The 23,972-nt window shown below is 31.9% G+C and overlaps 1 protein-coding gene across 3 annotated transcripts in view; it reads left to right on the plus strand.

The window, feature by feature from the left end:
- Window positions 1-243: 243 nt before the first annotated feature.
- The window catches only part of LOC130440987 (anoctamin-10), a 28,313-nt gene continuing 4,584 nt past the window's right edge, over window positions 244-23,972 (plus strand). Inside the window, exons 1-8 of one of the 3 annotated variants that reach the window (XM_056774409.1) lie at window positions 244-316; window positions 378-410; window positions 6,195-6,421; window positions 6,487-6,681; window positions 6,742-6,940; window positions 12,585-12,760; window positions 20,711-20,869; window positions 21,420-21,624. In XM_056774409.1, coding sequence (XP_056630387.1) covers window positions 283-316; window positions 378-410; window positions 6,195-6,421; window positions 6,487-6,681; window positions 6,742-6,940; window positions 12,585-12,760; window positions 20,711-20,869; window positions 21,420-21,624 — 1,228 coding nt within the window. In that variant the 5' untranslated portion in view covers window positions 244-282. Of the gene's footprint in view, window positions 411-2,870; window positions 3,044-6,194; window positions 6,422-6,486; window positions 6,682-6,741; window positions 6,941-12,584; window positions 12,761-20,710; window positions 20,870-21,419; window positions 21,625-23,972 lie in introns of all 3 variants that reach the window. The other 2 variants (XM_056774408.1, XM_056774410.1) reach the window with 2 other exon arrangements.

Raw genomic sequence — 23,972 nt, forward strand, 5'->3', positions numbered from 1 at the left:
ACTAGTCATAGAAACTTATAAAATGGTTTCTATTACATATACAAGAGCATGAAAACTAAAAAATTGTATCTAGTTTGATGACCTAATTCAAAAACTCAACCGATTATATAAAATTCAGTTTCGAAATATTATTCGAGTTATCGAGTTTCGGAATCGAAAAATTATCTATAATCGAATGATTATTTTCTGTCAATGGTCAGAGGTTATGAATTAACCTTTATTAATAGATATAAAAATAGAATATTCCATTTCAAACTTGGATCGCTTCCACAAAGTAGGTATATGGAGCGTCTCTTAAAACCTCAACCAATTGTAGGTGTGTTAGTAACCAAAATCAAGGTTAAATCGTTAGATATATATTTTTTGTTTGTTTACAGTTGATATTAGTTTATATGGTGTTTTAATATTTGGTAAGCTGGCATTTGTTATCTAATTAAATTCCATCTCAAAGATGTCTTGACACTGATATTTGAATGTATATTTGCTTCACTTGACTAGAAATTTTTTATTATTGAAGCAACTTTAAGGGATTTCAGGTGCTTAGCTTGTGTTGATTTCGACAAAACTAATTAACAATATGCATGATTAACCATGATAAAATGTGTTAATTTTACCAAACTAATAATACTTGCATTAAAATCATAAAGAATTGAAGTAGTAATTAAAATTATGAGATACAAGAATATATTGTTGGTAAAAAACAAGTTAGCTCAGTTTAGTTATTAAAGCAATTAAAATATTACGATAGCAAATTAATTGTTGATTTTTTATATAAATTTGGAATGATTTTGGAGACATTAATGAGATATTTAGATTAATGTCTTTAACCTATACATTATAGAATTCAAAAAGTTAGAACATATTCTAGTATTTAGTAACATCGAACATACAGGGTGATCCTTTTGTTTTTGAAACTAAAAAAAGTTTGACATCCTTAGATAGATTCTAGTAACAGTGACATAGTTTCGATATAATAAGTTATAAGGCATTAAAAAGTAATAAAATAAATTGTCAATAACAAATTGCTTATAATTTTTCCATATAATTATGAAGCAAATTAAATTTGAATCAATATTCATTTAGACATTTAGCCAGTCCAATGAGTAACTATGAAATCAGTTTAATGTGATAATTTAAATTTATTATCACCATAACGTTATCAGTATTATTTTGAATAAAAAAAATATTTTCCTAATGATACAAACCATATAAATTTTCTCATTGAAACAAATCAAGGTTAAGGTTATTTGTTAGATGACTTAGTTCATTTTTCTATCAATAGGTGACGCTTGTGCCAATTAAATAGAATACAGAGTTGCTTAAGTAGTAATACGAGAAAAATGTTTTTTTATTTTACTTTATGATGAAACAAACATTTCAAACGCTCTGAACACGACAATAATTCAAACTGACATTTATTAAATCGGCAAATGTTTTATAAAAATTATTTTGAATGTATGAATCAAACAATTTGAAACAAAAATCCAGTATCATAGTCACAAAAAGGTTGGATTTTTATGTATATTATAAGCCAAGCAATTCTACTATGGGCCATGCATTCTCGTAAATCAGTCAAAAACCGTTTTTGAACCAGAAAAGCCTTGGAAATGCTTCTCGATTCTTTTGGAGTCCTTGAAATCAACCAAGGGAATATAAATTCCGGCATAACCGTGTAAGATCACTGGATACTATACTGTGTGTCAAAAAAAGTGAAAGAGAAGGGAGTTAAGTTTTCAAATCATGGAAAATTAAAGTTAACTCAATGGGTTTCGGGCCTAGCTAGAGATAGCCCACACCAAACTAACCAAACCTAGTTCTCTCAAATGTTTTGCTACTTTCTTGACCAAACTAACCTCGTCCTATTTGAATTATTGTCGAACGTTATAATTTACCGTGTATGGGTAAGTCAGAAAATAAATCGAGGTACATATTTTGGAAAATAGCATGTTTTTCAAACTAAAAATTGTTTCTTGCTATTGATCTATCATTGATTTTATGTTGGACAAGGAAGACACGAGTTACATTGAGAATTGATAAACATAAAAATGTATAGAATAATCACGTAAAAAATATAGTTGATACAACATTGAAACTTGTTCCAAAAATCGCACCATACTGCATATATGCAGTTTCTATCCTAAGATAAATGATTGAGAAATCCATGGAAGCGTTTGATCTTATTAAATCGGAAGACACCTATCAAAATAATTCAGACCATATACTCAGACAATAAAGTTGAGGCTCGTACTAATGGTAAACAAACAAAACTCAAACCAGTATTAGACCAGAAGGACTCGTTTAGTTCCATGTTATTAAACTAGACAACGGTTGGGAATGGGTGAAAGTCAAAGTCCTGTTCTATGTCGATGACGCTACATATGTGCCAAAAATGAAGATAATCTTCAAAGACAATCTCACCAGAATGAAATTCGAGTACCTTGGAGTTAACATTAACCAGTTATGGAGACTTTAGAGTAGTAAAAACGGCAAGGGAAAAATCTCCAAGAAAAAGAAGTAGAAGAAACTATTTCTGTATTGATGATTTTAAAACCAAAAGAAGTTTTTGAAAATGGCATTTACTTCTAAATAATATCATCAAGGAACAAATCCTTTGTAAGAAGGGAAGGGAAAGGATAATCATTTTAATTGGTGATAATCTTTCAACCTCTCGGAGTCGAAGTCGCTTCTCAAACACCAAATTCACTTTTATGATTCTACTAAATTTGAGGTCCGACAACGTCACTGATTTTTCGACCAGCGCATCCCAACCAACGCCAATAACCATGAAGATATGTGATGTCTTCTTCCAATTCGTATTTTGTTTGTTTCTAAGAATTACGAATATTTCAAAAAAATTATATTGTTTCTAGATTTAAATTAATGGAAGTGATATACGAAATAGACGCGAAATCAGTAACATCGAATCTAAATTATTCCGATGATGATGAAGATGAAGAAGAACAAGAACAAGAAGAAAAAGAAGTAAAAGATCTGTTCCTAAATAGTTTGTGGGATATTCATGAGGCATTAAGTGCGCTCCGTGGTAAGATAATTATCCCAAATTAAATACGTTGATAACTTCACTAGAAGCTGCTCGAAAATCTAGCTGATTGATTGGAAGCTGAGTTTCGTGGAATTAACTTTCTCATCTTCTGTGATAAATCTAACGTTCGTGAGATTTTGTGCCATCACTTCACTCTTTGCCTGTTTCTTTGTTGTCGTCCATTTTACGGATTTCCTCGTTCCATGAATATTTTTTTTTACTTAACGCTCAGTTATTAATGTTTTCTTTATGGCGTGGTCTCATTTTTTCATTTCTTTCTTTCTTGTCTTTGATTGTGAGTATTTTTATCTTGACCATAATCTGACGCCTGTACAATATGGTTTTCGTAAACAGTTCTTGATAAATTTACTCGAGTCGAGTTGCTACGATTTAATGTTTTTGCCACTATCGTTACATCTTCTAACCATTTTGCTTTTTCCATCTTAGCTGAGCTTCTCTTCTATATTTTTGATTTTTTCTGTGTGTTTCATTATAAAATTTTGTCCAAATTACGACACACAACATTGCAAGTGAGCGACAGATTTAATTCGCTGTTTATTGCGAAAATACAATGTAAAAACAATCAGAAAAATCTGCGAAAGTCCGAGGTGCGCCAAAGACAAGACGGGATTCTTTTTCTAACCTAGGGGACTACCGAATTCCGTACTCATGTGGGCACTGCAAGAAGATTCGTAAGTATCAGAATAAAAAAACATAAAGAAAGTGCTGTCTGAGACAAGTAGATAAATCAGACAAGCAACGAAACAATTACTTGTTAATGCAACGCAATAAACTATACAGGGAGGTTATTGATATAAAAAAAACAACTTCAACGGAGTAAAAAACGACACAGATCACCTATAATTACATAGATCACGACAATTGACGTCTACTGGGGGGTCTAAAACTAATAATTTTCCTTTAGACATCCGGTATAGAACCAAGGCAAATTTTTAGCGATATAATTATTATTATTATTATTCTGTACAATAAAAACTCACGACAGTATGTAAGTATTTCTTTTTCTCGAAGAGGCATTAGATAATAACTAAAAAGGTTAGCGTTTTTTTTTTAAAACAAATCACTCGTCTATTGGCCTCACCGATGCCATTAATTCAGTAAAATTTTTCTACTAATGAACGAATTGTATTTTTATTCGCAATAAAAGTTCCAATGAAATGCTCTAGTCACATTAAAAATAAACTAGTTAACAAATGGTACCATTCAATTTACGTTCTTCGGACAATACAAATCAAATTGAATACACTTTGTCCCTTGGGATATTCGAAAAGCGCGAGACACAACGGCCGGTACAATCAAAGCGGAAAACTCCAACTTTTCCAGTCCGATACAAAAAAAAAATTGAAAAAAAATCTTGTACGGTTCGGTGGTTTGTGGATTAATTTTATCATCGAAACGATAGTGATTACCACAATAAATAAATGTCGTAATTTTTTGATGAAGAATGAACAGATAAAACCAAATATTGGAAACTCACATTCTGTAAATGGAATTGGATTTCAATGATTAATTTGTTTCTTTCGAAGTACAGAAATACTTAATGGAAAACAATGAATCAATTTCACACATAATTTTCTGAAAATATCTACAGAAACTTTATTAATTAGTGACAGCCTATGACATTGTTCGTTAGAAATGTGTTTTATGACATTTTGTAGTTGTAACCCTTAAATGGAAAGGTGGAACTTTTAATACACCATCGTCTGAAAGACCACCTCTAAATCCATATACATTTTGACAATTTTCAATTGCAGCTGGTAGATTTACTTGCTAGCGAATACCTCCAAGATTGTCAAACCTCTTAGTTGATGAAAGAATGGAAAATCACTTTTGGTTCATCATTGTCCATCTGTTGCAAGAAGAGTTTGCATATTTCACGATTTAATTTGAAATCGGACGTAAAAATAAATAGTTCGTATTCTTTTTATACACGAGGTTCATTCGAGTGAACTCCAATAAAATACTCTGGCCACCATCTAAGCCTGTTTCTGTAAGTTTCTTTCTAACCCTTCAAGGTCCTGTTTCAGAGGCACCCTCATGTTCCGATTGCAAATACTCATCTTCTAGGATTTCGTCTATATTTTTTGCGTCATCTTCTACTTCATTAAACACACAAATACTTTTTTCAACTATAACAGAATCCTCTTGATGGTACATTGTACATTCTAATTTAGTTTTGGGGGATCAGGAAGCTGCCCAATAACTTGGAAGTGTTGGTTTACTAATAATTTACGAATCTCCGCGCACAGTAGTCTACTAGAAGCCACATTTTCTGTTAACAGTAGAAAGTTTCATTTCCAAAAATATATTTATTAGAAACTAACTTCGATTTCGAATTTATTTACCAATAAATATATTTTTATTATTTATTTTTGTAACATCCCATTTGCTAAGCATGTAGTTCCTGTATCAATTTCTGGCTCTTTTTAGTTATATTTCTATGTCCTGCAAAAAGCGATTGTCCTGGAAAACAGTTCAAGATTTTGAAACCTTAAAACTGTCAGGTGCAAATAATTTCTATAGGGAAACTTCGGCATCAAAATATTTTATAGTAAACTAACTAAGATTCGATCGGATTGATGATGCAAATGAAAGTTTTTCCACAATTTCTGGACGTATTAAGTACAGAAATCATAGTACATAGGATCAAAGCCAATGAAGTATGGAATTGAAGTTAGCTTGAATTAAGTCGTACAATATGAAGCATTTAATATTTTAGTGGATGATCTTTTCAAGCAGCGATTTTGTAAGAATAGCTGTGGATATATGGCTAGGCTTCTGGATCACAAGCTTCATTTAGTCGTAAACGAAACGATATTTTTTAACATATAGTCGACTGAAGTTAGATTCTTGAATTTCGGATGCAAAATATTGATTATGACTGTTGCATTTAAGTCACGTCTCTTGCAGCTTTCGTTCTTGTTAAAGTCAGTTTAATGCAGTTAAAACTTCTAATCTCTGACGGTCGTTTCGATAACCAAATTATCGTCTTCAGATACTGAAGATAAACAGTTTACCTAAACACCATTGAACATAAATATTTAGTTCGATAATATAAATAATAGGAAAATATACATTCAAATATGTGTTTCCATTGGTTGATTCATCGAGAGTGTTTTTTTCTTTTAAGGAAACATGCGCAGTCGACTTTTAGATGCCGATACGGCCGTAGATGAAATGGAAAAGGAAATAGGGGATGTAGAAGAAATGCAATTACCCCCAACTTATTTAGTAATACAACTATCTTCGGATATACCTTTAAGTACATTAACTTGGTTTGTAGAAAAAATTCGAGGTAAAAAGAGAGACGGGGGAGGAGAACTTTTTGTAATGAAACAACCTTTCGATCCTGAAGATGTATGTACTACATTTATACATACCAACAATATTTTGCAATATTTTTTCGTTTATTTCGATTTTAGTCTTTGTTTCTTCACGTATCCGCGTCGAAAATAAAATTATTCGAAGCCGCCGAAGAAATGGAACTCATGAAGAAAGATAAGGCCGGTGTACTTAGAGAGTTTACGGTTCAAGCTTTGGAAGATTTTTTGACCGAAGATATGAGCGTCGATGGTCTGTTCACTATAGCTGAACGCCAAACTATAACAAGACATGAAGTAAATAAATTTTATCCATCGGTTTTTTCTGTTAATTTTAATTGATCATGTTTGTCGTAGTTGGAGAACATCAGGGCTCTCACAGAGGACAATCATATTCCCGGTTTTCCAGAATATCGTTTGTACGGTGGACAGTCGATTGTACAGGTTTGCCTGTCAAAAAATATCATCAAAAATGTCTATCCATTGCACGACGACGAAACTTTGAAAAAACTCGGCAGAAGTTGGTACAAGACTCTTTTCAAAAAACAACCATTCGGTAAGTTCGATTTAATCCATAGTTTCTTCTGTTAGGTTATAATTATCAAAATTTTACAACCTTTGATTTGGTTAATTATCGACATTGTAGTAAAGAAACTCTATTTCGGTTTCTACTATAAACACGGCATCACGTTACGTGTCTTTGCGGTTCTTTAAGTCATCTTCAGAGACTAATAAAACGAAACATTCGTTTAAATTTAACGTTCTCAAGTTTCATCCATTTTATTCTTGAGAAATGGTTTCCATTTTATAAAATTTTAAGCTTTTTTTGTATCCAACATTTTTGAATTATTCAAAACTGTTACACAATTATTTACTGCGGCATCAGCGATATCTGGACAGTTTACTTTTCGATATATCTCGATCAGTTGCACAATTTCATCGGATTTTTCAGCGAAAGGCAATTTGTGACGAAGCAAACCAAATTTCCAACACGGAAACATTACGAACGGTTAGTCAATCTTCAACGTAAACAGCAGAAATTTATCTGCATGTTTATGAGAAGACAAATCGTGTTTCCACACCTCGACTACGATAAAAAATCACTTATTTCCGTATTTCTCTAGTTAAAACTACTACTGAGCTCTTGAAAACTTTTGTATTGATTAAGTATTTGGGAATATAAATAACGCTGAGCTTGGGTTAAACATGGCGGCCATTCTCAGGTGTCCAATCAAGTCACTGTAGTACTAGAAGTCAGTAACAACACCATCTAGTATAAAAATTTCTAAACACCTACTAACAAATATCAAATTACTTTGACGTTTTTACCACTTTGCCGAGTGAAATTTTCTACAATCTATTATAAATATCAAAAATTTAAAGTATTCGATTTGGGTATTGTTTCAATATAAATAGTTTTGCTTTAATAAATATAAATTGAGTGTAGAAAAATAAACAAAGTTTATTAATTACATAATTATAAATTACAAACTAATAACAAACGTTTATTTGCGAAAATTTATTGTTTAAATACGTAAAATGTGTTTTATCGCAATAATAGAATCGATGACATCGATTGTTTTGAGAATGTAACGTAAACTTTACGAAGAATTTAGTACAATGAAGATTTGCGTATCCCTGGTATCGGTATTTCGTATCTTTGTAGAAACTCTTCATAATTTCTTTCTTTCAACCTTTAATGACTATAATTTGGAATTTTCTACACCGATGTAACAAATGTTTCTACTTGAAATGTGTGTAAAAATATTGGTTGGGCTCGTTATTTTATCATTACACCGTTCCTCATACCAGGAAAGATCAACACCTGATAAACGCTTCATGCCACTCTCTCTAACCACCTACGTTTGAGCCTCCCCTTTTGCAAAATTCGTACTCATCTATGGTCGCTGTTACGTGAATACCAGGACCGTATTAACCGTGTTTGTAAGGACGCAAAACGAAGCAAAGTATAGAAATTTTTCTGGCAAACAAATAATCTGATTTAAAAGGAACACCAAAAACTCATCCAGTAAGACATTTCTTTCTTTTAATAATATGCAAATACACTTAATTTGAATGGCTATCGAATTTTTAGAGTGATCAGCTTCAAATCTCAATCAATAGTAAAAAAACAAGCGAGAAACCGAACAAAATTATTATAAGAAAGAAATCTACAAACAAACAATTGATGATGATCTAATAAGACCGATGAAAATCAATCAAAATATTTTGATAAAGACTAAAAGAAGTCGAAACGTTACATTTTCATCTGTCTTTAAAAAATTATGAAAGAAACTAATTTCAAACCAGAAGCAACTTAAAGTCAAGAACATTTAGAAGCATAAATCTTTCAAATATAAAGTATCGTGGATAATACCAAAAGGAAACAAACGTACTAGTTGCAATCAACACAAGTTTTAAAACACATAATAAGTGATTGAAAAAATGAAACATTCAAAGGAAACTGAGAAAAATCCCTTTCTATTTACTCTCTAAATCTAAAGACAAATTCGAAATGGATTATGAATGTGATTAAATAGATAAACAGTCGATGATGGATTGAGTTTACAAATTTCAATATTTGGTATTACCACGCTTAAATTTATCTATTATAAACTGCCTATTGGTGCGTTAAAAGAATTTTTGTAACCTCTAATACGAGGGTGGTTTAATTACAAACCGGAATTATTGTTACCATATGCGCGACGCCCCAAAACCGCTCCGAGACATCAGCGTAAGTAGCCTTGAGCAAATAATTCATCAACGGCCCGGTTACCTCAAATTTTCATCTAGATGGGCGCGAAGAATTCTGAATTTTGATCACAAATTTACACGCTATAAAGTTTGCACGTGACTCCTGCAGCAGTACGAAGGGGAAGGTGTTGTATAACGTGTTTTCAACACGGTAGAACCTTTCTACGAACAACGCCACACCGCAACACTGGAACATCCTCCTTATAGTCCTGATTTGTCGCTACGCGACTATTATTTATCTAGTTCATTGTAAGAAACACTGCGATTCGAAAGCAATGTGAAGGTAGAATCCTTATTGCGTAAATGGTTATGTGACAAGCTTTGTAACTTAGTAATAAAATTTTTTATAGCTTATATTCGAACCACCCTCGTAGTAACTACGGATCTAACTATACGATTCCAACGAAGTTTGAATAGTTTTGATATTAATTGGATTGAAAGAACCGTAATGTTGCTGGTTCACTTTTTTTTTTTTTAAATTCCGACGTTGTCGTTTCGAATTTTTCATTTCGGGTCTGGAAATTTCGTCCGGATGAACGGAACGTAAGCGTTCTTAATTGCCGCAATAATGAAGGTCGCGAGAGACGCAAATGGGCATTGGTGCATGTTAACAAGTCATTATGTTGCCCTTTCGTGATAATTAAATAAATTGTCACCTTGTTATTACACAAAAAGAACGAAAAAAAAAACGGCTTAATGCTTTGAAAAAATATTCATTTAAGCGACTGCTTGTTGTTTATTACAATCCATTAGTCGATTTACTGTTTATTGTTCGAGGGAAAAAATGGAAATATCTATCTCGATATTTATCTGATAAACGTAGTAATCAAATAAAATAGATTGTGGAACAACATTGAATTATTATTTGGATCCTCAATGAGTTTAATGGAGCGTTTACATAATAACTGAATACAACAAATATGTTTGCATATAATACATTGGTTTCAATAATTGTTTTGAGCGGATTATTAAAATAATTTCGGACGATTTACGGTTCAGTATAATGATTCACAAGTTATATTATATAGGATAGTTTTAATCATCTTTCTATTCAACTTTTTCTTTGAAAAAAAACTGATTTTAATAACTTGTCAACTTTTTCTTTTATTTTCATAACTAAATAAGTTGTTTAATCAATTTTTTATAATTATGGGTCTAAGAGAAGTTCTTAGATAGATCCCGTATTAGTTTTTGTAACCAAGTACCATCCATTGTGGGATAACTTTTGAACATATTCTCTTTGCTGGTGGCTGGTTGAATAGATTATTTATTAAGTCGTTGTTGTGATCTTTAGGTCGAATTTTGTATCTTGTGGAATAGTTCTTTACGACATCTTTGATAAGATGATTTTGGATTGGAATGTTTGGAGTATTTGAAGGTTTGCTGCAGCCCCATACGACCAAATTGATCTGAATATAGTTTTGTAGATTATCAATTTATTTTCAAGTCTCAGTTGAGACTTTTCGTTTAGTAACCAGCGTCTATTTTTTAGTTCCAAATCTAACTATTTCCTCTTGTTTTTGATATGTGTTTTCCGTGTAAGTTTTCCATCTAAATGCAACCCTAAGTACTTGACAACTGGCTTTATCGAAGTGGGAATATTATTGATGAACATTTGCGGACAAACATATTTTCTTCTTCAGATGATTTTCTAGTTTTTCTGCATCTACATTTGTGTCTACATCAGTTACCATGATTGCCGGATCGTATGCGAAGGTTGGTATGAAGGTATCGTCTGGGCATGGAGCGTCTGCTGTGAATATCAGATACAGAAATCGGCCCAGAATGATACCCTGTAGTATACCAGATTCTATCGTATGATAGTTTGAGTAGATATCTTCAAGTATGACTTAAAAGTGGCGGTATGAAGTATAGTTGTTTCGTTCAATGTAGTTCCACTTTGAAGACCATCATGTCGAGAAATACAAACCTTTTGTTCTTCTAGGATTGTTTTGATTATATTAACTATTAAGTGTTTTTATTGAATTGTGGAGTATTCGTATCTGAAACCGAATCGCTGATGTGGTATTAGTTCGTTTATGTGAACAACTGTTTGGATTTCACGTAGATCTTTCTAGTACTTTTGAAATTATTGGGAGTAGGCTTATAAGGTGATATAAACTAGCTTCTGCTGTAGATTTGGTAGGTTTTTGAATCATAATAACCTGGGCATACTTCCATCGTATTGGATAGTATCGGAGGCAAAATATTCTATAACAAATTACTCTTGATAGAGCCGTTGCTTTTCTGTTTGTAAATTTCTGATTTTTGTGACTATTCAAATCCCATCAATTTTTATATCGTTTCGATGTAATAACAAGTTTTGGAATCGAAATATTCTCAAAACTACGTCAATTTCAAAAGAGAAGTAAGTCCGTTTATTGATTCCGTATCACTTTACGTCATCTTTAATCATTTCTTCACAAAAATATAGTCAAAATTCGTAATCTGCTTAGCTCTGTTTCGATTTTCATGTCTATTTGAGTTGTTTTATTATTTTGCGTCTGGAAAACAATGCGGATCATGATGTGGATTTGAAATATTTTCAAAACAATGTCAATTTTCAATTTTCTAGATTGATATTTTTGTTACTTTCATTCATTTTCTTCGGAAAATATGATTTAAATTTTAAACTATCGACTTTTTTTTTTTATTTTCATTATTATTTCTAGATTAAACTGTTTATTATTCGAAAGTTTAAGGATACGAGACTTATTTGACACACCTTGTAGTTTTTCCAATTAACAATATACAATATTCTTATGAACAACAAAAAATTATGTGATAAATGAAATGAAAAAGTGAGCGAAACCGCTCAAAAGGGTTCTAAAATGTTTCTATTATTTCTTTGATAAAAAATTATATTTTTTGCGACCTATAATAAAAGACTTTTTGAACATAAATCTGCTCAAAATCAAATAGTATTCAAGGAAAAATAGGATTCCACAATTTAAAAACAAAAAACGAAAATTTTGAAATAAAACTTCAAACTGACCGTTCTTCAAAGATTATCGAAAGTGGTAAACTCAGGTAGATCAACAATGAAAAAAATTGAATATAGTTATTGAAATAAATAACATCCATTTTAAATATCCACAGCAAATACTTATTTTGATGTATGGAAAAAATTTATTGAATTCCAAATTCAAGTAATACAGGTTTCAAAGATAAAATATAGAATATCAGCCATTTTCTGCGATCATCTGCAGATTCCATTTCAATTTAACTGTAACAAAAAAATTCATTATCAATGTGTTTATCTAACAATCCAATCCAACGTTTCTCATTTCGAAAAATTGTAAAAATCGAGACACTGTTTGCATATTTCAATTAATTCAATGAATCTTCAGTTATTTGCAAATTCTGTTAATGAATCTGTTAAAACAATCTTGAGATTGAACGTTAAATTCGTTTCGTAGATTTTTGTATTGTTTTTTCTATTTCAGATCAAATAAAGAATTACTTTGGAGAATCCATAACACTGTACTTCCATTTTTTAAGTTTTTACACAGACGCTTTGATTGTACCAGTTATTTTGGGAATTCTCCAGTTATTTGTATCCAGAGAAACGATTCCATTTTTTTGTATATTCAACGTGGTATGGGTGACGCTTTTTTTAGAGGTAACTATTATTATTATTACTCTTCATACAACATAAATACCATGAAAGCTGAAAATACGCAAATCCAGTTCTATTGGCAACGAAATAATTATAATTCAATCGATCGCTATCAAAAATAAACAATAAACGGTCGGATGAAATTTAAAATGCGGCGCGTTAGTCAAATCGGTAACATTTTTCCAAATTGTTACTAGAAAATAATAAATTACGAAATTTGAACGAGAAAATATCTAGAAATAATGTTCCTACTCTTTAAAAAAACGAACAAAATTACCAACTCGACTCGCTGGCTTTCCGAATTCGATCGTCATCGTACTTGGCTACAGAATGTCGTTCAAAATCGAGTGTGTTTTCATGTAACATACCGTGGGATTAAGGCTTATTTGGGCCTTAAATTCACTCGCAAATATACAATATTTGTCTGTCAATAAGATTTAATCTCGTTGGATACCGCGTAATTTGACAATAGCTCAAAAAAACTCGTGGTGCTTCAAGGAAAGTCTCTACCTCTTTGCCCCCTGGTATCTTCCAAGACATTCGTTCTAAGTGACCTTCTTGTCTTTATAAACACGCTGATTGGTGACTCATTGAAAAGTGTGTAAATTTAAAGGTTTTATCTTCTTTCCTATCCCAACTCTGTCTGCTTTCCTCCAAAAATTCTTCATAGACGTAGAGTCTCAACATTGTCTCATAAACTCGAACTTTCGTAGATCTTAGTTCGATTTGCCTTAGAGCAACGTGAAACGGTCAATTTTTAATCTCAAACCACCCCTTGTATACGAGAAAGGATGTGAAAGTGAAGGAGATGAAACCAAGTAAATTGATAAAAGATTGGCTAGAGGAAAGAAAACGTTTGGAGTCCTGGAAGACTATTTGAGATCAAACGATATTTCAACGGCCGTTAAGTTTTGGAGTTAATTGAGTGAAGTTAAGGGTGGAAGGAGTGAAAAAGAATGAAGGTATCCACGGATAAAACGATTGAAAGCATGTAGAGAGGAAACACGAACAAAAATAGATGGAAGAAAACAGTAAAAGTACGGCGATATTATTTATGGAAAGAAGTTTCTTGGAATTTTATTTTTCTGATGGAATTACGGCTACGGAATTGTTGAAAATAATGCACCTTGTATAAAACTAAACTCCATTAGTTTCCCGTTCGTTTCCCATTGTATCGATTAAAAAAAAAGGTAAAAAAAAGAATCTGCCAAGCTGGAAATGTCGAAATACCTATTCGTTATAAGCCGGAAAACGATCTATTATAAAAAGTTCTGAATTGTAATGTTATGTTCGAACAAAGTCCATTTATCTTTGTACAGGACGTCCCTCGTGTAAACTACAATATTAATGCCGACGACATTTTATGTGACTGACGGGTTAAAATTAATATCGAACTTATTGAAAAAATGTTTGTTTGACACAAAAAAATTAGTATTATTATCATTGAATATCTCCTACAGCTTATGTGGGTTTGATTCGATGTCTGAAACAATGTAAATGTACAAAAAATTATGTCAATTAGACACAAATAGGATGCAGGGAAAACATATATTCCAAAAGAAGTTCTGAAAAATTCTAGGAAACAAATAAACAGAATAATCAAATAAATATAGAGACATTCCTAGAAATTAGTTCAAAAGAAACAATCGCCTGCTAAATATATAAAAACAAACATCAAAAGAATTCCGCGGCATATCAAACGTGCGGCGCCTTCGCCTAAATTTGGAATTTCGCTACAACCGGACAGGACCGGCTCAAGGATCCATGTCCGAATGTCAATTAGAACGATAGAAAGATAATCATGACTGTAGCTAATGAGTCTTCATAAATAAACGCAAATACGACAAGAAAAATAAACATTAAGATGCTAAATAAGAAATATTAGATGAAAAATCTCTAATATACGGAAAGAAAAAGTTGTACGAACTTAATCTAAAGTGAAATTGGTTACCAGTTTTGTAATAAGTTGAATTCGGTTGTAATACAATAGATATTTTGTATTTAAACTTCATACATCGAGTGGTAAATGTAGTTGATGATTGCATTTGTACATCGTACGTCAAGTGTGGATATTACTTGCGGCAAAGACGTACCGTCACACTAACTTCTCTAGTTGAATTTAGTGTAGGAGCTGAGGCATTTTAAAAGTGAAATGCATCAGTCGGAATCGATCCAATGTTTGTATTATGTTCGCGATTAAGGAATCTTTAAACAATCGCGAAGTAATTTTTAGAAATTGTACTATTTAGATGTGTAATACGCAAAAAATAATTCACCAAACAAATATCTTTCGATATACTCGATGTACGTCTAGCTCTGTAACTATTTTTGAAATGTAGCGCAACTTATTGTAGTAAAACTAAAAAAAAAAGTGGAAAATAAAACAGTTTTCGCTTTTTGCACTGTGCATTTCTAAGACGCTCGTTATTAAGCTGATGTACCTACAAAGAATCTCAAATCGTGCCTCGTGAGGCATCTCAGATGGAATAGTCAGCGCCGTATATACCTACTTCAGTTTAGCACAAAGGCATTAATGGGGCTCCTGGAATATTCTTTATTTAGTAAGAATGAGTCGCTCAAAGGAGTTATGATAATGTGAAGATGGGACCGAATTAACAATTTTTTAAAAATCCGACATTTCATATTTACTTTAATACATAATTTGGTTGACTACAAATTAATTGAATCTATATTATATCAAATTTAATTTCAAACTCGAGCCGTTAACTTTTGTTCCTATGCGATTTTATGAAAAAAAAATTGTTTTTCATAAAAAATTTCGCATATTCAGAACAAAATAAACTAAAATATGATGTTTCATTCGAGATAGATTGAGCAAAACTAACATAAGACTGGATTAAGAATCTAAGGGGTTCGTACACTTGTTTCAATTGAAATAGCATCTTCACGATGGTATGTTTGATGAAAAAAAATACTGTACAAGCTCAGCAATGGCTTGAAAAACGTTACCGAACTCTGATCCATCGAAAAGAATTATTTGTTATTGGTTTACTGAATTTAAACGTGGTCGTACAGATGGAGAAAGTTCTGGTCGTTCAATTGAGGTGGTTACTACAGAAAACATCAAAAGAGTCCACAAATTAGTTTTATCTAATCGTAAATTGAGATACCAGAAGGCAGTATACATTATGTGCATGAACATTTCACTAAGAGAAAACTTTTTTCAAAGTGGATGTCGCGTTTTCTCAAAATCTATCAAAAACAACAACGTGTCGATGATTCAGAGCAGTGTTTGGTCATGTTTACAGTAGATAAATCAGATTTTTTGCATCGATATGTGACAATTTATGAAACATGGATGCATAACTTCACTCTGGAAACAAAATGATCATCATCCGAGTGGATTACAGCGAGTGAACCACGTTCGAAGCGTCCAAGTTAGCAGGGAAGGTTACGGCTTCGGTATTTTGGGATTGTTTGAATGCGAAAAATTAATGAAGCATCATTATACTATATTTTTTAATTGACTAAAGTATAGCGTCGTCACAATATGTCATTTAGCAATACTAAGAAGCTCTTTTAAATCTGGTAAAAGTATTTGCACAAGTCTCCTCAGTTTATGTCTTTCTACGAGTTTTCCGTGCCAGGTCATTTCTCCATAAGTTATCCATAATCGTGGCTAATGTCTACCTCTCCTATAATTTTTTTTTCAATCTTATATTTTTTTTGAATTCGAACGAACTAGGAATTATTGCTTGCAACATTTGTCCTATACGTAGAGTCTTTTCGTGATTCTGTCAGACAAATTACCTTTATCCATGGAAATACTGTGAAAGCGTATCGTCTGATGAACTCCGAATAAACTGTGTTGTACCTTCGCTTATATTTCCTTGATGTCATGCCTAATTTTTTATCTACTCATTCATTTGCTGTTGCCTTTCACACGAATTATCATAGATTCTGTTTAGTGATGTATATATAGCTTTCAATTTCTTAAACCTCGATAAGATTGTACTTTGTCCTATTTACTTCAGATATTTTTCTACCCGTTTTACTACTTTATCGTCATTATTTCGTTCTTCGCACAATTTATCTCTCAATTTCTTATTCAAGTATAATACAATTTCATTTTTGTACCCACGGTATTCGAAAATACCCTAATGTTTATATGTTTTTCAGATTTTTTCTCAGATCTTTCATTTCCATTGATGATCTTTCTGCATCTAAATATCCAATGGTATTTTTAATTAACTACAACAATTATTTTGATCCCACTTGATGTTTCATTTCATTTCCAGAATTTGATGAAACTAATTGCTTCAAAAGCCATTGGTATACCAAATTGGTAGTTTCTTGACAATTCGCAAGGTACTTTTATTCCAGTTCATACATTTTCCATCTTATATAGTACCTTCATCAATTTCCTTACAACAGAACTACAAACATTTTAAATCTTAAATTAAAAATAATCGATTCATATGTAAATGGTGATTTCACATGAACTACGCCTTCACATAACGTTGCTACCGTAGTTTTTAATAAAATTTCAACTCCAACTTCAACAGAGACTTTCTCTCTTATCAACTTCCTTTCGTTAACAGCTTGCTCGTTTCTATTGACAAACGGAAATGGTATTAAAACCGACTCCTTCGCCAATATAAACGAATGTAGTCAAAATTCGATATACTACAAGGATTATATTAATGCCACCAATGAAGACGGAGTTGCCAAACGTATCCACAACTTCTATATCTATTCTATTAAGAAGTAAGTCTATAATTAATTTCGAGAGTGATAGACTAGATTCAATTTAGAAGATGCTTCTGTTGATCTAATCATAACAATAATTAATATTGATGGAGAAAGCGAAATCGACCCCATATGTGTTAACTAGGAAATGATCCAATCTCAGTTTTGTTCATAGGATTAATTATCTGTACTAAATTCCAATTTGAAATTACTCTCCTAAGTACTGTTATGAAAATGCTGGCAAAGGGCGTTGCCAAGACGTAAGGAATTTTCAGCCTTAATAGATCCACAATAATTAGATTGGAACAAGTTTCAAAGAAAAACGGCTCAACCTACTCTCGTACTTTTCCAGCGAATTATAAGAATATGAGATATGAATTCTGATGTAGAGGTCGGCATAAATTAGCCAACGATTTTGCTTTAAGAGAAAAAAAAATGCAGCGTCAAAATGAATTTATTAAAACAAATTACAAAAGGGATTCGAAAAAGTTCTCGAATTGATGCCAATTTTGATCAAGCGAAGCGGATCTATCAACTTCAAATTCTTCCTCAATTCCAATTCGAAGGTCGGGAAGGCCCCACACGAAGAAATCACAAGGTCACTTGACAACGCTGACCACTCAACGAATCCTCGTCTGCGTATCCATTCTCCAAAATGAACATCGAGGTATTTCTGCACATATAACGTTGGATGTTCACGAGTATTGAATCGTTGCCGAATTGCCAATGTAAATTTTCAAGCGTTTCCAGATAAATTTGGCCCCTGCTCACTTACACACACACCTCAGACAGGTTTAATTCTTCTTCAATAAATACATGTGGATTCTGGTGGTTCCTGTACTATTCGTTCCGAGGTACTATTAGCACAACTCCAATCTGCGGTCGAAAGCATCCTCGTAAAGTGAGTGGAGAAGACGTAGACGGTAAACTCATGTGTGCGTTTCAGTAATCGAATGGGATATTCGAAGTTTCCTGAAAGTCGCACTGCAGATTGATTCAGCTGCTGAACTAACGCCATCGCCACTGTTTCCATATTTTTGTTAGTTATTACAGTTACCGCTCGTCCGGAACGCGGCGCGTCGGAAACAGAGCCCGTTTTGAAGATTTCTGAAACTTGAAGTGTAACTTGTATCAATTATTTATTATGAAAACGCGACTATTTGAGAAGCACACAGATACAACTGTCTGAAACAAACAAGATGATTCTAGAATCATCTATTTTTTGTTTACTTTGTATTATAGAAAACAAATTTCGCAATCACTTAAAATATCGACTAGTCTATGTATTATTATTTCAGCAGCCCGTTTCTCTTTTAGATATGCACTCACCTTAATGTTTTTTTTATTTTGATTTGAATTACAATAGCCGAGAACTCGAAAGAAACTGCCAGTTTCATTCCACTTTAAATTCGCCAATCATTCCGATGGATTTCCAAATCTTTCTATTTGTTTTGCCGTTTACCCTGGTTTTAAATTACAAAACGAAAACGTTTATCGGTCAATATGAAAAATGATGTCGTATAAAGTCGTTATTCCTGTTTTACAAAATCGAAACATCATTAATCATCCATTTTTCCAGCCGAAATTTGTGATAAATGCCGTTTAAAATTACGAAATGGAAATCTGTGACCGTAATTTACAATTTTGAATTTCGAAATTATATAAATGTGACCATGTTTTGTTTGAAAGTGAAAAATTCAAATTAGTGGCCAAATAAGAACGATACTCGCGCCCCTATTTCAAAATACGTTGCATTATCAAATCAAATTTTAATTTTGAGAAAAATAATTTCAGGAATCTTTCAATTTTCAGACCTTTAAATATATATACTTTTGCTGAAAAATCGTTTCGATTTTAGATCTGTTTCAATTGTATTGAACTTTTTTAATAATAACTTGCTTAAGGTTTATATCAAAATATTCCTATTCCAAAAATGAATGAAATGAATTCCATCACACCAATAAATCGGAAAATCTTGGAATTATTTACCAACTGATTCTCAAGGTAAAAAAGATGTATATGATGTATGTGATCTTTTTTTCGAAATCGGTACAAAAGAAAAACATTAATATCGATTTTTGAAAAATAATCATATTATTTAGCTGCCTTACTACACGCGGCACTCATAACCTATTCTGCTAGCCTCAATTTACAAGTATTTTTGAATCTGGGCGATTTCGAAAAAAAATGTAAAACGCTTTATGATAAAAAGTATGAATTAATTGCCTTGATACTTAAGTAACTATTATAAGTCACTCTATCTTTATTTGGCATATCAAAAAAATAAATTGGATTCACTAATGCTTTCCAATAATTTTTACTTTATTTTATCTATGGATTTAATGGAAATACAGTAGTAAAGCCGCGGGTAACAACTACTTTCCATATAAATTGCCTAGTTTACTTATAAAATACGAGGTCTGGCTATTAAATAACGAGACTGGTTACGAAAAAGGGTTTTATTATAAAAATTATTCTACATTCGAATGCTCCCCTTCAATACACTCCCCTCCCCTCGTTACACACCTATCCAGACGTTTTTTCCATTGATCTAATCAGTGCTGGAAGTCTTCTTTGGTGAGGGTCATCGGGATCGGAGCAGACCCGTTGACGTGAAAGCTTTTGGTCAGAAGTCAGATTTTTTGGAACCAACTTCACACAGACTTTTCTCATGTGTAATTCTTCATGTAAAATTTTTCTAACTATTTCTTTATCGTCGTTTACACCCTCGGCAATCACCCGGATGCTCATTCCTCGATCTTCACGCAGAATTTGATTGATTTTGGTAAATGTTTCCGGACTTAAAACAGTCTTAGGACGATCTGGGTGCTGGTTATCTTCAGTGATCTAACTAAAACGTTTATACTACTCAAAATCTCTATGTATCACATAGAGAATTGTCCCCATAGGCCTCTTGCAGCAATTTATAGCACTCAATCGGATTTTTTTTTCAATTTAGCTAGAAATTTGGGATTGAAACTCGCTCATGTTATTTAATAGCCAGACCTCGTAATTCTAAATATTTTCATGACGAAAACTACTAGTGGAATATTGAACATAAAACAATAAATAATGAAATTAATGAAAACAGAATTTATGCTAACATATATTATTGAAGAGATTATCATAAAGATGAAACTAAATCCAATACAAAAATTTTTCATGAGAATCCATGCGAGTTTTTGTAAATATCATTGTTAGAAGCGAAAATTCACTCGAGTTCACTCATTACTTTAATTATAGATGTGGAGAAGAAAAAGTAACGAGCTGGCATATCAATGGGGTACCATAGGTATGACTAGTATGGATGAACCTAGACCAAACTTTCGAGGAGCAATGGGCGTCGATGCAATCACGGGCAAAGTGCGACCGCAAGCTCCTAGATACCTAACCTATGTTAAGGTATATTATGTTATACAAATAATATCTAGAGATCTTGTTTAACGTAAACATATCGAATGAAAATTCATTAATTCATCCACAATTGTTTCATCCTTTGTCTACATTAGCGTTATTCTGGAAAATTTTTGAACTGCACTCCAACAATTTACCTTCCAAATGTTCCTCATTACCAATCCAAAGGTATTATGAATTTTCAGTTTCGACTGAATTTATGTTGCATGCAGCGTCAAAATTACTACAATCTCTGGATGTTTTTCTATTTTAGTTTTAGACAATGTAATTAAAAATTGAATCCGAACCTGTAGATTTCCTTTTTTGGATTGATTCTTCATAGTTGTTGGTTTGGATATTTTCGTTATAATTAACGAATCGTCAACAATTTCTTAATAAACTGTGTTTATAATCTCAACAGCTCTAAATATCATTCTCAAACCTCAACTCAACTCAACTTTTCGTTGGTCCATATTGTAATCAAAAGTTGAATAATCAAAATAATAAACTATTTCTTTTCTTATAAATAATTAAATCAGAAATGATTTCCTTATTTTAGATGTACGTGGTATCTATACCAATAGTATTTGTATGTTTAACTGTCGCCTTTGTTATTATGTTGATGTCTTTTTGGGCTGAAGATTATGCGAAAAAAAATGAAGATTGGAAATCTTACGTCAGCGTTCCGAGCATCATTTATTCTGTGCTTGTAATTATCATGAATGTAATTTATAGGCAGCTAGCAACGTATCTTACAGAATGGGGTGAGTATAACAAAAATTTATCAAAAAATGTAGCGTTGAGATTTCGTACATTTTTGTAGCTTTTTACCTTTTTGTTTATAAATCGTCTTCATTTTAAGTTTGTTCTAGTTACAAATTAAAAGGTGAAATTATTGATGTTAATGCATCTAAATTTTTTTTTATTTTAGGTCTCTTGTGTTTTAAAATTAGTTTTTTTTTTAATAATTTTCGGAAGAAAGATAAAATTTGACGTTTCGACTTTATCAAAACATGATATTGATACTGACAATTTGCGTATTTATATTAAACAATAAATCACGAACATCAAAATAAGAATAAAATCAAAATAGGAATTTGTTCCAATAAGAAAAATTAATTTTTCTTCGGTCTTTACATCTCAATATGTAACAGTCTTAATCAATCAAATTATTTGTAGTTTTATTAGAATTTACGCTGTTTACATAGGGCAGACCTCTCAATATTTAGAAAACAGACTAAAAGGTCATCAATACAATAAAAAAATAAAATTACGTTAACGAAATATCAATTAAACATAAATTCAATTGTAAAAAATCGAAAATTGTTGGAACGAAATCTAATACACGAAAAAGAGAATTTTTAGAAATGGTTCACATTCATAAGAACGAAAAAAAAATGATAAAAAAGACCTGAATAATTTAAGTATAATTCATAACACTATTTTGTAAATCCTAATAAATCTACAAATAATTTGATTGATTAAGACTATTGAGATGTAAAGACTGAGGGAAAATTAATTTTTCTTATTAGAACAAATTCCTATTTTGATTTTATTCTTATTTTGATGTTTTTGATCTATTATTTAATATAAATACGCAAATTGTCAGTGTCAATATCATATTTTGTCGTAACGTCAAATTTTATCTTTCTTCCAAAAATTATTAAAAAAAAACTAATTTTAAAACAGAAAAGACCTAAAATTAAGAACATTTCGATTCATTAATATATCAAAAAGTCTAGAAGATGAGAAATTTGAGAAAATTATTGATGTTTCGATATATTTCATATCTATCTATATTGAAATTTATTTTGATGTAGACCGAAATATATAGAATCAATATTTTTATCCAAAATATCATTTATTGGTTTTTAGATATATCTTATTTCAAAGCTACTTTTTTTTGGCTTTGGGGTTTTCAAAATTGCTATACCGTAGATCATCAAAAGCTTAAAGACCAAAGTTCAAAGATCTTTTTCCACCGATTCCTTTTTTGCAATTTGGAATTATGTGTCTTCCTGCTTAAGATTTTGGTACATATTGTTTATGTAACAGCACATTTTATTCTTGAGTAAGTCAACGATTTCTGCATTTCAAGAGGTTCCCAAGAAATTGGCTTCACCTGGAACCTAATTTTGAATAAGGTTCTTTGTTATTAGAGAACTTAAATTACATCATTAGTTTCAGCTGAAGACTTTAAACCTTCAGCTATATTTACCTCGTAAAAGACTTGCAACTCGATTTTACCACTTCTTTGACTTTAATCTAGGAGATTGGCCAGTCTTAGACAAGTTTAGTTCACTCTGGTAACCATTGTAGGTTAATTATTTATTTGTTGTAGCCTTCCAATTGATTTGAATTCTTTAGATAAACATAAACACAACACGTACATCCATTAAGGAATCGTTACAGAGCCCAATTGAATCGAATTATGAGGTTCCAATATCGATAAAAATCTTATGAAATAATAATACATACCCCAATTTTTTACCTTAGCTAACTTATTATTGATTCATAAGTCTAATATCCAGCGATCATCTGCTTTTTTTCTCTTGACTCAGCGATGTTATTTTCGTATTAAAAATTCAGCGCGAGTTAACCGAACATTCGTCACTCAACATAACAGTTTTTATAAGGAAATGTTTATGTACCATTACAATGGTTCCCGACTTTTCCCCCGTGCCATCGAAGCCGGAGCTTTTTCGTTTAAATTATGCAAGAGTTTGATTTTGAACGAAATTTATTTCGTGTAGGGAATCGACAAAGAATCCATATCGTATACAGCGTGTTTGGAAATCCGTGTTTTTTATTAGTTTGACGATGATCTTCAGTGTAAAAGTGTACGTGATATTGAACGAGCTAATACGTTTTGAAAATTTCTATATTCGCTACAATCTTCTAAGCTTCAAGACGATCCTTAACGGAAAAAAGACTGAAACATGATATACAAGAATTTATGATTTTTATCACTTTTTTGTGCGCTATTTCTTCCGTGATATTTATTTCTTCTTCTTCCTCTTTCAATAGGACCAGGTCCTGTTCAATCCTGTACGTTTGGCCCTTCTTCTGGATCTTCCCGAGAAGCTGAACTCCAGCTGTCGTACCATCTCTT

Source organism: Diorhabda sublineata, chromosome 3, assembly GCF_026230105.1.
Source record: "Diorhabda sublineata isolate icDioSubl1.1 chromosome 3, icDioSubl1.1, whole genome shotgun sequence".
NCBI lineage: Eukaryota > Metazoa > Arthropoda > Insecta > Coleoptera > Chrysomelidae > Diorhabda > Diorhabda sublineata.